At 37.8% G+C, this 14,384-nt stretch overlaps 1 protein-coding gene across 1 annotated transcript in view; it reads right to left on the bottom strand.

Annotated features, from left to right (window-relative positions):
* LOC106065689 (solute carrier organic anion transporter family member 2A1-like) overlaps window positions 1–14,384 on the bottom strand; it is a 29,782-nt gene that overhangs the window by 10,207 nt on the left and 5,191 nt on the right. Inside the window, exons 3-7 of the mRNA XM_056015738.1 lie at window positions 11,715–11,853; window positions 9,700–10,050; window positions 8,316–8,402; window positions 6,575–6,743; window positions 544–686 (exon numbers count right to left, since the gene is read on the bottom strand). Of these exons, the coding sequence (XP_055871713.1) occupies window positions 544–686; window positions 6,575–6,743; window positions 8,316–8,402; window positions 9,700–10,050; window positions 11,715–11,853 (889 nt within the window). The remainder of the gene's footprint in view (window positions 1–543; window positions 687–6,574; window positions 6,744–8,315; window positions 8,403–9,699; window positions 10,051–11,714; window positions 11,854–14,384) is intronic.

Below are 14,384 nucleotides of genomic sequence, written 5' to 3'. Positions count from 1 at the left end.
AGCTGGAGAGCTCTCTAGAAAGTCGAGGGACACATATGTGAAACTCAAAGAAAAACCCTTGCCGACGACAGGCGCAAAAGACGAAAATAAAAAATTAAATAGAGCCCCGGCGGACAACGGCTGGATTAGATGGCAAAATATGCAGATCGCAACTGGGTTGGCATGGTTACTTGAAGTACTGCACTCTTCGGCATCGAAAACAATTTCTTATCGCAAAAGTTAGTTTCTCTACAAACTAATATGACGTCTTATATAATTTATACAGGGTGGGGCATAAAATCCCAGTCTTTACCTGGATTCGAACCCGGGACCTCGGTTCGGAAGTTTCTGCTCCTGTAATTATGTCTAGTTTCTCACATTCTAATAAAATGTCTTTCTAAGTCTGCTGTTTTGTTCCTAATGATTTGAAAATTTATTACTAAGATTAAAAGGTACTTTGTTATTTCTTCTTTAGTAAGTTTGTTTAATCAGGGCTTAGAGTTGGCCTAACGGGAGTCTTTAAGCAAGCTTTATTTTTACGGACAACACACATTTCCTATTTACCTTTGATTTCATGTAGCAGGGACTTCAGACGGAGTCTGTCTTGAGGATGATGAATCAAACTTCTAGTACGCAATTCCGAAGATTCAATCTTAGCGTCACCAGTCGCGTTAGAAGTCACCGGAAGTCCAGAGATGGGGAAATCGCTGAAGAAGAAAAGACAACATAAGCATTCTCCAGTAGATCTTGCTTGGGGGGGGGGGGGATAGTCATGAATAAAGACTTCGGTGTATCCGGTGTAAAAAATAGCAATCTGGTTTTAAAAGCATATTTTTGCAGTTTTTATCGCAAATTTTTAATTTCTTAAACCTATTGCTTATGAAGAAGCTAGGGAGGGATAGTAATTATTTCAATATAGTGTCTGTGACATTCTATTTTTTTTTAAATCCTCTCTCAATCTTGCTGTTTTTATTTGTGTACTTTTTGCTTTAACTCTTTCTCTCCTAACTGACGATACCATCGTTGATTTGACCTCATTAAATTAAATTAACGTTTAATTTTATAAACTTTACTTTCTGTTTTCTATAAAAAAGAGCATCAATTCCCCTTTAACTCTAGACCAACTAAACATTTTCTGATAACAAACGACAAAGCTATTGAAGCTTTAATCATAACAGGGGAGTGAAAGAGTAATGATCAACATGAAGAAATCCGTCGAAACGAGGTACGCTAATTACGGAGAGAAAGGGTTAAGTTTCATTATTTCAATCCACGTGTCTCTAACGTCGTTTTCTGTTCACAAAGCTTGTATCGACTCGCTCTGTAGGCCTATGACTGGTTTTAAAAAAAAGGTTATTTTCTCCCACATCCATTCTGGGACAGTGTTGAAACTTGGTACGATCATTTCTTGGCGAGGACAATGCGATGACAAAATTAACCAATTAGTCAAATTACGACCTATCTGTTTACAACTTTTTTTTTAGATTAGTTTGTCATTTTAGCACTTGTGTTTATGTTTGCAATGTTATCACAGCGCCTCGAGCCTACAAACTTGTTTGTTAACAGCGCTTTATAAATAAATTTATTATTATTATTATAAAAGAGCGAGTATCCATTTTCTGGCGAAACCAGGGTCGAGTTTCGTTAAAGGGAAACAAAATTCATCGTAGTCCCTTTATCAGTATCCACCGAGGAATTTTCTGGTGATGTGGCAGGTCTGCAGAAGTACCGCCCTCTGACAGGCAACGAGAATGTTCCTGGGAATTATAAGGGCCTTGAAGGTGTCTGTGAGGTCAGTTGTTATTATTGCCTCGGTTGATATAACAATGGGGTATATTGTTATTTTAGATAATTTCCATAAACGCTAAATCTCCAAGCCAAGGTTCGCATATTTTCGTTGTTTTTCCAGCTCTGTTTTTATTATTATTATTATTATTATTATTATTATTAGGCCTATTCTTATTATTATTGTTTTTTTTTTTTTTAAAGGGAAACAAAATTCATCGTAGTCCCTTTATCAGTATCCACCGAGGAATTTTCTGGTGATGTGGCAGGTCTGCAGAAGTACCGCCCTCTGACAGGCAACGAGAATGTTCCTGGGAATTATAAGGGCCTTGAAGGTGTCTGTGAGGTCAGTTGTTATTATTGCCTCGGTTGATATAACAATGGGGTATATTGTTATTTTAGATAATTTCCATAAACGCTAAATCTCCAAGCCAAGGTTCGCATATTTTCGTTGTTTTTCCAGCTCTGTTTTTATTATTATTATTATTATGTTAGAAATGAACGAGTAGTCATTCTCTGGCGCTGCCAGGGTCGAGTTTCGCTAAAGAGAAACAAAATTCATCGTAGTCCCTTTAGCAGTTTCCACTGAGGAATTTTCTGGTGATGTGGCAGGTCTGCAGCAGTACCGCCCTCTGACAGGCAACGAAGATGTTCCTAGGAATGTTAAGGGCCTTGAAGGTGTCTGTGAGGTCAGTTGTTATTATCCCCTCGGTTGATATAACAATGGGGTATATTGTTATTTTGGACAATTTCCATAGACGCTTAATCTCCAAGCCTAGGTTCCCATATTTTCTTTGTTTTTCTATCTCAGTTTTTCTTAAATTATGAGACAGTGGTACGGCGATATCGATAATGGTAGCGGTTTTTTCTTTTTTATCGATGAACAGCAGATCCGGGCGATTGAAATCTACCGTTTTGTCGGTCAGAATAGGCCTATCCCAGTACAGCAGATGTTCAGTAGACTCGAGAACCTCTTGCGGAGAGTATTTATAATAAGGGGGAGTGTCCTTACCGATCAATTTGTACGTCAAAGCCAGGTGTTGGTGTATTAACTTTGCAACTTGGTTATGGCGACCTAGGTAGGCTGATTCTGATAGGGCTGGACATCCTGCCATAATGTGTTCAATCGACTCGCCCACATTTCCACATTTTCGGCATTTGTCGACAACATTGAGTTTCAGGATATGCTTCTCGTAATTTTTTGTCCTGATTACTCTGTCCTGTATTGCTGTAACAAAGCCTTCTGTTTCAGGGTAGAGATGACCTGCTTTGAGCCATGTTAAGGAAGCAGCCTTGTCGATGTTGTCCCCATGTAATGAAGCCGGAAATTTTCCGTGGAGTGTTTTTTCTTCCCATTGGCGAATCTCATGCCCTACGTCGTCCAAACCGATATTGACATCAGCATTGTGTAGGTTCAGAGGGGTTGCATCGGAGTCGTATTTCCGTAGGAAGGAAACTAATTTATTGCTGGAGGCGAGCAGTTTTGATCGTATTTTTAAAACTTGCATCTTACACAATTTGAAGATGTTCTGCAATCCACGACCCCCATCCTTCCTGGGCAGGTATAACCTTATGGTGGAGGACTTGGGGTGTAGACATCGAAACTTGGTTAGTAATTTTCTAGTGAGTCTGTCAATGTCATGTAGGTCGGTGTCAGTCCATTTGATCACACCAAACGTGTAAAGGAGCACAGGGACGGCCCAGCTGTTAATTGCAGTGATGAGATTACTGCCAGACAGTTTGGTGTTGAGGATTTTATTAACTCTTTGCCTATATTTGCCAAGAAAGTCCTCTTTTAATTTCTTATGGTTTATCTTGGCATTCTGGTTTATTCCAAGATATTTATAAATAGAGGCGGAGTTCAATTCCTCGATGCCTTCAAATTCAATGTTGGTGTTCGTTGCCTTGCCCTTTTTAATGCTTATGATGCCACACTTATCCAGGCCAAAGGACATACAGATATCGTCACTAAAGCATTTTACCGTTTTGATTAAGGTGTGTAATTTTTGCTCGGTTTCTGCATATAGCTTTAGATCATCCATGTATAATAAGTGGGACACACATTTTGTACATTTAGTGTCAACCCTAAAACCGTTTGTAGAGTCTTGGAGTAATGTAGATAGAGGATTAATCGCTAGGCAGAACCAGAGTGGAGATAGTGAGTCACCCTGGTATATACCTCTTCTTATGTGCACAGAACCTAGTTTATCACGATTTAGGTGCAGGTTTATCTTCCAATTATCCATACAGACTTTCAATAGTTGTTTTATTCTTGGGTTGATTCTATGGATGTCCAGGGTTTTTAATAGCCAATCATGCGGAACTGAATCGAAAGCTTTTTTGTAGTCGATGTAACACATGTGTAAATTTCTCTTTCTTCTATTAGCTTGATGCAATATTATTATGTTAGAAATGAACGAGTAGTCATTCTCTGGCGCTGCCAGGGTCGAGTTTCGCTAAAGAGAAACAAAATTCATCGTAGTCCCTTTAACAGTTTCCACTGAGGAATTTTCTGGTGATGTGGCAGGTCTGCAGCAGTACCGCCTTCTGACAGGCAACGAAGATGTTCCTAGGAATGTTAAGGGCCTTGAAGGTGTCTGTGAGGTCAGTTGTTATTATCCCCTCGGTTGATATAACAATGGGGTATATTGTTATTTTGGACAATTTCCATAGACGCTTAATCTCCAAGCCTAGGTTCCCATATTTTCTTTGTTTTTCTATCTCAGTTTTTCTTAAATTATGAGACAGTGGTACGGCGATATCGATAATGGTAGCGGTTTTTTCTTTTTTATCGATGAACAGCAGATCCGGGCGATTGAAATCTACCGTTTTGTCGGTCAGAATAGGCCTATCCCAGTACAGCAGATGTTCAGTAGACTCGAGAACCTCTTGCGGAGAGTATTTATAATAAGGGGGAGTGTCCTTACCGATCAATTTGTACGTCAAAGCCAGGTGTTGGTGTATTAACTTTGCAACTTGGTTATGGCGACCTAGGTAGGCTGATTCTGATAGGGCTGGACATCCTGCCATAATGTGTTCAATCGACTCGCCCACATTTCCACATTTTCGGCATTTGTCGACAACATTGAGTTTCAGGATATGCTTCTCGTAATTTTTTGTCCTGATTACTCTGTCCTGTATTGCTGTAACAAAGCCTTCTGTTTCAGGGTAGAGATGACCTGCTTTGAGCCATGTTAAGGAAGCAGCCTTGTCGATGTTGTCCCCATGTAATGAAGCCGGAAATTTTCCGTGGAGTGTTTTTTCTTCCCATTGGCGAATCTCATGCCCTGCGTCGTCCAAACCGATATTGACATCAGCATTGTGTAGGTTCAGAGGGGTTGCATCGGAGTCGTATTTCCGTAGGAAGGAAACTAATTTATTGCTGGAGGCGAGCAGTTTTGATCGTATTTTTAAAACTTGCATCTTACACAATTTGAAGATGTTCTGCAATCCACGACCCCCATCCTTCCTGGGCAGGTATAACCTTATGGTGGAGGACTTGGGGTGTAGACATCGAAACTTGGTTAGTAATTTTCTAGTGAGTCTGTCAATGTCATGTAGGTCGGTGTCAGTCCATTTGATCACACCGAACGTGTAAAGGAGCACAGGGACGGCCCAGCTGTTAATTGCAGTGATGAGATTACTGCCAGACAGTTTGGTGTTGAGGATTTTATTATTATTATTATTATTATTATTATTATTATTATTATTATTATTAGGCCTATTCTTATTATTATTGTTTTTTTTTTTTTAAAGGGAAACAAAATTCATCGTAGTCCCTTTATCAGTATCCACCGAGGAATTTTCTGGTGATGTGGCAGGTCTGCAGAAGTACCGCCCTCTGACAGGCAACGAGAATGTTCCTGGGAATTATAAGGGCCTTGAAGGTGTCTGTGAGGTCAGTTGTTATTATTGCCTCGGTTGATATAACAATGGGGTATATTGTTATTTTAGATAATTTCCATAAACGCTAAATCTCCAAGCCAAGGTTCGCATATTTTCGTTGTTTTTCCAGCTCTGTTTTTATTATTATTATTATTATTATTATTATTATTATTATTATTAGGCCTATTCTTATTATTATTGTTTTTTTTTTTTTTAAAGGGAAACAAAATTCATCGTAGTCCCTTTATCAGTATCCACCGAGGAATTTTATGGTGATGTGGCAGGTCTGCAGAAGTACCGCCCTCTGACAGGCAACGAGAATGTTCCTGGGAATTATAAGGGCCTTGAAGGTGTCTGTGAGGTCAGTTGTTATTATTGCCTCGGTTGATATAACAATGGGGTATATTGTTATTTTAGATAATTTCCATAAACGCTAAATCTCCAAGCCAAGGTTCGCATATTTTCGTTGTTTTTCCAGCTCTGTTTTTATTATTATTATTATTATTATTATTATTATTATTATTAGGCCTATTCTTATTATTATTGTTATTAAATAATTATTAGTACCTAATTATTTTGTTTAATATTGAAAAAGGGGAAAAAACGTATACACTATTTAGTTAAATAGCTGTAAATGTTGGCTTCTTTCCCTTAGATAAGCCTTTTAAAACAATACTTTTACCTTTTTTTCTTGTTTGTCTCTTTCTATATTTTAATATCTTAGAGAACGCAATCCGGTCAAAAAAATGCAAAAGAATTACTGTGATCAACGAATATATGAATATCACATTATTAGGTCGAACATTTTATAAAAGACATTTGCTTCCTTTAGGATTTATCAGAAAACATAATGTATAAAATATTGCTTAATTCGTATATCATCCAGTACATTAAATCATTAAATCTAAAGCATCTCAAATCTTACTCTTTTGTAACTGTTTCTATGTCGCCAGGTGTCGTTCTGTGTTTCTGCGGAAGTTTTCGTGGGAACCAGAAGAGCGGTATCGATATTAGGAGGGCCAAGACTCCAAAAGTCACATAACCTAACCACCAAGCGCCAATCCACTTCGGGTGTCTGGGGGTCAAGGTTGTTGCTGTCAAAAAAAAAATAAATTACTAACTCAAAAACATAAAACGGATGACTTTTTTTCTCCGGGCAAGAGGGCGTTCACATCCGATGGGCTTTAGCGGAGCATTTCTAGCTTTCTTTTAGATGTATCTTTTTTGGTTCGTGAAAGCATACATTTATCCCAGCAGGTCACTGAGTCATTGGCAACGTACGGTGACCGTGAATGTCCAGTGTCAAGACACAACTGTTTTTATACGCACGGAAATAACCGTGTAATGTGCCAAGGGTGTTATTCCTTAAGGGTAAATGACATTTAGACTTCTAACCTTCTAAAATTTTCATTAGGTAATCGGAGTGACTGTGCGTTCCCAGTATTCCATTGACCGTTGGGAATAGGCCTGCCTTTTGTGATTTCTAGCCACGCTCATCTTGCAAACTACCAAAAACAAATAAATAAAATGACCATTATCATCTTGCACGAGGGTGCCGTGTGGCCAGCACAACGACCAACCGCTTTTACTTTTCCATAAACTAATGTCAGGTACCCATTAGAGCTGGGTGGACTCAGAGGCGCCCAAGGATCCCGAAATAAAATTCCCAGTCTTCACCAGGATTCGAACCCGGGACCCCCGGTTCAGAAGCCAAGCGCTTTACCGCTCAGCCACCGCTTCTTCTTATTGATAAAATAGTGTAGTAATAATTTATTGAGGAACAGAGAAACAAAAATGATTTTGGTTGAGGAACAATCTGTTGTTGTTGTTTTGTTGTTGTCGTTGTTGTTGTCGTTGTTGTTGTCATTGTTGTTGTTGTCGTTGTTGTTGTAGTTGTTGCTGTTGTCGATGTTGTCTTTGTTGTTGTCGTTGTTGTTGTCTTTGTTGCTGTCGTTGTCGTTGTTGTTGTCTTTGTTGCTGTCGTTGTCGTTGTCGTTGTCTTTGTTGCTGTAGCTGTTGCTGTTGTTATTGTTGTAAATAACAAGCTATCTTGGGAGGGACGAACAAAAGCACGTAGACTAGAGCTACAGACAGGTCAAGCAGCATGTCATTGTTTACTGGGAATAACAGAGATATAAATACAAACTTTTTGTACAAAGTCTTTAAAGAAACACATTGCCTATACCTTTACAAAATCTTTCCATTTCTCTTCTCAGTGTCTTTTTATGTTCAAGAGCTTGAAGCTTGAAACCTTTTCTTTTTTTTAAATATAGCCTTTTGAGTTGGTTTGTTTTTTTTACTTATGGCCTCTTGGGATCCTTTTTGTTTAATATGACCTCTTGGGATCATTTTTGTTTAATATGACCTCTTGGGATCCTTTTTGTTTAATATGACCTCTTGGGATCCTTTTTGTTTAATATGACCTCTTGGGATCCTTTTTGTTTAATATGACCTCTAGGGATCCTTTTTGTTTAATATGACCTCTTGGGATCCTTTTTGTTTAATATGACCTCTTGGGATTCTTTTTTATTTTTTTAAATATGCCTTCGTTTCTTGGTTGTTGTTTTATTAATATAATTTTGAGATGGGATCGACAACTCATTTTCTGCTTGTGTTTTAGGGGGGAAACTTTATTGTAACAAACGGTTTAAATCAAGGGAGATTACCTTCCAAGGTGACATACATCTTACTAAAGAGTCCTCCCAAAGTGTAGGCCGCGGGTGGTCCCAGGATTCCCATCGTAACGATGCATCCTGCAGAAGTTGTAGGTATAAGTTTAAAACATTTGCTGTCTTAATCATATTCGTCTTATTTTAGCATACAACTGTAGTGTCTATAGTGGTTACTTTGTTTCTATTGGCTCAATAGAATCTGATGTAACCACAAGGAAGTCTGTCGGAGTGGAGGATGTAAATTGGGTTGCGTGTATTTAGCTGTATTATAGGAAATAAGAAGGACGAGAGAGAGACGAGGGACAGAAAGAAGTGTATTTTGTTCAGAAAAGAAATGTCATTGACTTATATGGTTCAAGACAGAAATCCGTTTTTGTTTTTACATGCATCAAAATTGAAGTGGGAAGCTGCCAAACTTGTTCTATCTTGATTTAAGTGTTTATGCCGTGTTAGAATTATTATTATTTTTTTTTGTTTAAAGAAAAAATCTTTAATGAAAAGGAAATGTGCTAGCTCTTGGCTTTATCTGAAGACCAAAGGGCTATTAAGGCTTATTCATTTTTAGCTCAGTATATTATTAACAACTGTTAGATCTAAAAAGTTACAACTTGACTTCATATTTCCCCGTTAATTATCATCATCACAGAGTGAGGGTCTGGGAGGTTCGAATCCTCTCTTGCTAAAGCCCTGAACAGAAACCTTGCTGTTAAACGTAGGCACGCCTGTCATCATACAAGTCCAAACGGAAATTATGAAGACTAAGAAAAGAAAAGAATGAGAGTTTCCTCTTCCTCCCAGCAGCGGGTCACAGACAAAGTTTGGCAAAAACCGAGTGAAATATAAACCATCGGGATAGTGGCCTGTCCTTAACTGTGCTATAATAGTTTATTCAGGCCTGGGCAGCCTCCACAAAGAGGGCTCTCAGTTAAGGCGCCTCATGTGCTTCCAGAATTTGCATGTTTTTTATAACCATTTTGCCAATTTTATATCCCATTTATGAAATGTTCGATTTTTTTCTCCCTAATGCTATTGTTACAGCTTTACTATTATATATCTATTTATAATTCTCTGACAACTACCCTCTCAGTGTGTCTAGGTGTCCCGAGGTTCCGCTGTAATTATCGAATAAAACAACTCAACAACTAGATCAAAACACAGAGACTTTAATGAACTTTTCCGGCATATCACAAACTGCACTCTCTCCTTTTGACAACTAACTCACTTCCCGTGATTCGCTCCTTTGTAAAAATAGATTATACACACATACACACATTCACCCGTGACAGCGATGTAAAATTTAATAAGACACCCCCCCCAATATCTCAAACAGTTTAGGGCTTCATCCAGTCTAAATCTGGCCCTGACTGAAAGCACTCACCTATGAAAATCCCAGAGTTGGTTCTCTTGGTGTTGTTGTCAACGTAGGTAACCACGAGGGAAACTCTCGGAGCCTTGCCGAAACCCTGCAGCATCATGCCTATGAAAATGATCGCAAGGGAAACCGTAGTCACGTGCTCGGAGACCCACGCGCCAGATTTCTGAAGCTCTGTGTCACAAGGTGCCGAAGAGATGTTGCTGCTGTCACAGAGGTCTCCAAACATCAACGATCTCTGCTGAGATTGGTTAGATGCTACTTTGGCGGAAGCTCCCGAATGTTCCCGAGCTCCGAATATGAAGTGTGGCAGTGAGCAAAGTAATCCTGAGATTCCAAATAAAACTGTAGCAATACCTAGAAACAGATGTTCCTTTATGATTATTATGGAATTTTAAAAAACCAAAATAAGAACATTGATATATATATATGTATATGTGTATTGATGCATATATTCATGGTACATAGGAAGTAGACTTATATCTATTAGGTAGAGAAAGACCTGCTCCATTTAACTCTATCTCTTCGTAATTATTTCAGTGTTCAGAATGAATTATTAACTATTCCCATTTGTATTTCACTAGCCTGTTAGGGTTAAACTTCAGAAATCAGGCAATGTTTTAATTGGTAAAGATAAATGCATGCCCTTCTTCTATAACACCAATTAAAATTTATGAACCCAAAAATTCAGTTAATTTAAATGGGTCAAATCAACGATGGTATCGTCAATCAGGAGAGAAAGAGTTAATACAAATATCACAAACAGAGGTAGTACTTTGAAATGAACACAAAGAAAAATATGAGGCTGTCCAGGCAGCACGTTCTGCTTCGAGGTTGAATTCATCATTTCAAGAATTGTGGCGGGAATGATCCAATGAACATATACATATTCGTGAACAATTTACAATTTCTGGATAATGTTGACCGCCTGATTGTGTTGTACACTCCGGACGCCTTGCATTTTCCGCTAACTTGTTTGTCCTTTTACCTGAAATTTGAAAACGAATTAACGAGACCGTACAACCGAGACCAATGGTTAACACAGGCCTGAAACGTGGGCGATCCATGCGCAGTGGAGACCAATAGTTCGTTGTCACGTCGTACAGACAGACCTTCAACGTGACGAGCCATTAGTCCAAACTGCCCACAGGTTGCAATGTTGCAGGTCAATGTTCAGGCCTACTATGACCACTGGTCTCTGTAGAATACGGCCAAGCAGTCAACATCACCGAGACTTTATGTGAAATTAAAAACCACTAGGATTGTGTAGCATCTTTTTTTTTTTTAATCCGATGTACACATTTATTCAATATTTCACTTTATCATTTTGGGAATTACTGAAGCTGGGAAAAAAGAAGCAGAAATGCTTGTATATTATTGCCTCAAAAAAGGTTTTATATAATTATCATAAAAGTTTGTGATCTTTTAAACAATAAATTAAAAAAAAAACACATAAACATTTACTCGCATAGTCCACCTAGGCGGTACTCAACTGCATGGGCCTAAATCGTTAATTCTCTATACAGCTCAGTTTAGCTCTGCGTGGGTTCATCTGCAACGTTTGATATCTCTAATCTCCAAGAAATGATTAAAACACTGGACTCAGTCACACAGTTGGACGAAGTCAAGTTGACATTCATGGACACATTGTCCTAATTAATACCTGGGATTCTTGTTGTTGGTCCAGCGCGCGAAAAACAAAAATTAGGCCTATATCTCGAGGTAGATCTAATAAGAAATGTTCACTGACAGGCATTGACGCACTGATCTATATAGGCTTGATTTATAGGGTTAGTGAAAACTTTATTTTTATATTTATTAACCTTTTTTTTTTTTTTTTTTGGCTTTTGCGGGGAGGGGGTGGGAGGAAATGCGTATTTTCAGATGATAAACCGTGCTCGCGTATTTTCGTGTCCATTTGCGTAGAAAATACGCAAGAAGCGTACTTGTAGACAACTCCTGCATGTAACACAAGGTAACAAAATGTTTTGATAAAAAAAAAAAATTCTAGAGGAACTTACCCAACGACCTTGGAATGTGGATTCTGTCAGAGGAGTAGCTGACGAAGAGAACACAGATCAAAAAGCCGATGTCGTTGGCCCCCATAATGAGTCCTGTTTGTTTGGAGGTAAAGCCAAATTGCCTCTCTAGTGTGGTCAACTGTCAGTCAAGAAATACGTGAGAAAATGTGACATGAAGTCAATAAAATGGCCACACAAACACACACACACACACACACACAAATAAAAAACAGCAAGCCGAAAATAAAAAAAAAATAAAAAAGCTTTAAAACGAATATAATCTTACTTTCGGTTTCCGTTGCTTTGACACTAAATGGTGCATCTATAGCTAATGTTTTCTCAAGCTACGATAGTGTATAGAAAAATACGAAAAAACGTGCATATATGTAACCCTGCCGGACCAAGTAAAACAAAGGACGTTTGGGCCACGAGGCCTTCATCAGCTACAAAACAAACAAAAAATAAAAAAACAATTAACACAAAATAGTCTTAAGTTAACGTATCTGTCCGATGTTGTTCTCTATCGAGGCAGAAAAGAAATGAGCTACGCTGGTGTAAAAGCGCGGGAAAACGGAAGGGGGCGGAGATGTCAGGCAAAGATGAATGGGAAAAGGGGGTACCGTAGCGTTAGTGCCCATCGCGTATTAAATAAAAGTGTGCTGGTTGTTGATCCCGTTAGGTTGGAGGGTGCCTGACATGTAAATAATATTGTATGTACTGATTTATTTAGTTTTCATAATTGTGAAGAAGCAATAGAGTACTTTTATGTTTCATCTCATCGACCCTATAAAAATGGACGATTTTTTTAAGTCTGACAAATCGCTAATTGGAATTATGCGTGTTAAAATATCAGTACATTTTTTTTAAAAATAGAAGTGATCCAGCTGCTTCGTATATATTGTTATGTTTATACTTCTCATTTCTTTTACTTTTAAGAAAACATTAAGAAAGCTGGAACAGACACAAAATAGAGCAGTGAGATTCATAACAAACGAATATTCACATTTGACTAGAGTAACATCTTTAGTAAAATCACTAAATTTAGAAAGCCTTCAGGACAGAAGACTCAAAAGTAAAGAAGAAATTATACATAAAACACTGAACCATAATCTTCAAATACAAAAACACAATTTAATAAAATACTCTGAAAGACACAAAGATAATGGCACATTCCTCGTCCCATACGCTAGGACAAATTTGTACAAATACTTTTTCTTCCCTAGTACTATTAGAGCATGGAATGGGTTGCCTGGGCTAGCCAGGAAAACCAGTGACTTGGCAGAATTTAAGACATTGGTTAATATGCATGACTGAATGCATGATGCTGTAGGGCGTAATCATCTTCTTTTTTGAAGTAACGTCTGTATTATATAAGATAAGAAGATAAGTAATTTTTTTAATCAGTTTTTTTTTTTTTTTTTGTAGTTACATCAATACCTATTTATTCAGTAGAAAGACTACATTGCTACAAACACACAGGACAAAACCGTAAGTTCCATGTTTTCACAACAATTAAGGTTAATTAATAATAATAATAAATATGAATATGGTTTTTATGTAGCGCTACTTTTATGCTTATAGCATGCTGAGAGCGCTTTGGTCCAATCTCATTTGTGGACGAGTGGGGGTAGGGGGTATTTGGGGGAGGGTTTTCGTGCTGCCTTTGGGCGCACAGTAAGCACAACTCTGCAGGAGTCGGGTGTCAAACCTCGAGCCCTCTTTATGGGTAGTTAAAGCCAAGCCAAGCGTACTTAGCCTCTTAACCAAACTTCCCGATAACAGAGCAAATGCTACAGAATGATGCTATGTTTTTCATTTTTTTTTAAATAAGAATGCTAAGATTGCAAAATTTGAAAAAACTAGCGATTAGAAAAGCATTTTTCAGATTCCGCTTTTCTTATTACACAAATTTTCACTTTAAAAAAGGTGTACATGAGAATTGTAAAACTTTGACAAAATATATCTTTGTAAACATCAATTAATAATCAGTAGATATCATATTTCTTTTTGTATCAATTAACATATTTGTTTAATAAAACTGCGTTTTTGCTGATCTATAGAGTCAGCAACAAGGTCAACTATTTCTAAACTTTTTGCTGTTTTTTGTTAAAAATACCATTATTACATAATTACTATAAGTCTACTACATTTATTTATTTCTTCTCAAATTAACATTAGTCTCTATTGTAATTAAATTTATATTAGTGATATTCACAAAGAAGTGAAGTTATTTTAAGTTGTATAAGTTAAGATGCAGTACGCCTACCGTGGTCAAGTAGTCCTTCTAGACATACCTAAATGGCTAGGGCGTCCGCTACAGTGGGCCCGGGCACAATGAACCCCATCCAACCATGGTGGATACGCCATGGAGTATTCCTAAATATTTGTGTACGTGTAAAGACAGATTATTTATTTTACTAGTATTACCCTTGGTTTAAAAAAGAGGGGTTCTCAGTGCTTTCGTGTCCTTTTTGTCATTGCATCTAATTAAAATGTTATTATCTCTATTGTGGCCTTCATTCTCTGATTTACCCGTCATATAAGAATAGGCGCGTCCTTGACGCATACATTACGTGACAAGTTTATAAAGACTTGCATTTAGATCAATAAAAAAAAAAGTGAAGTAAAGTTCCCTTTTCAGACCTCCCGATCTATGCGGCAGATGATGTG

This window comes from Biomphalaria glabrata, chromosome 17, assembly GCF_947242115.1.
Source record: "Biomphalaria glabrata chromosome 17, xgBioGlab47.1, whole genome shotgun sequence".
Taxonomy (NCBI): Eukaryota; Metazoa; Mollusca; class Gastropoda; family Planorbidae; genus Biomphalaria; species Biomphalaria glabrata.
This window is presented reverse-complemented; position numbering and strand designations above follow the sequence as displayed.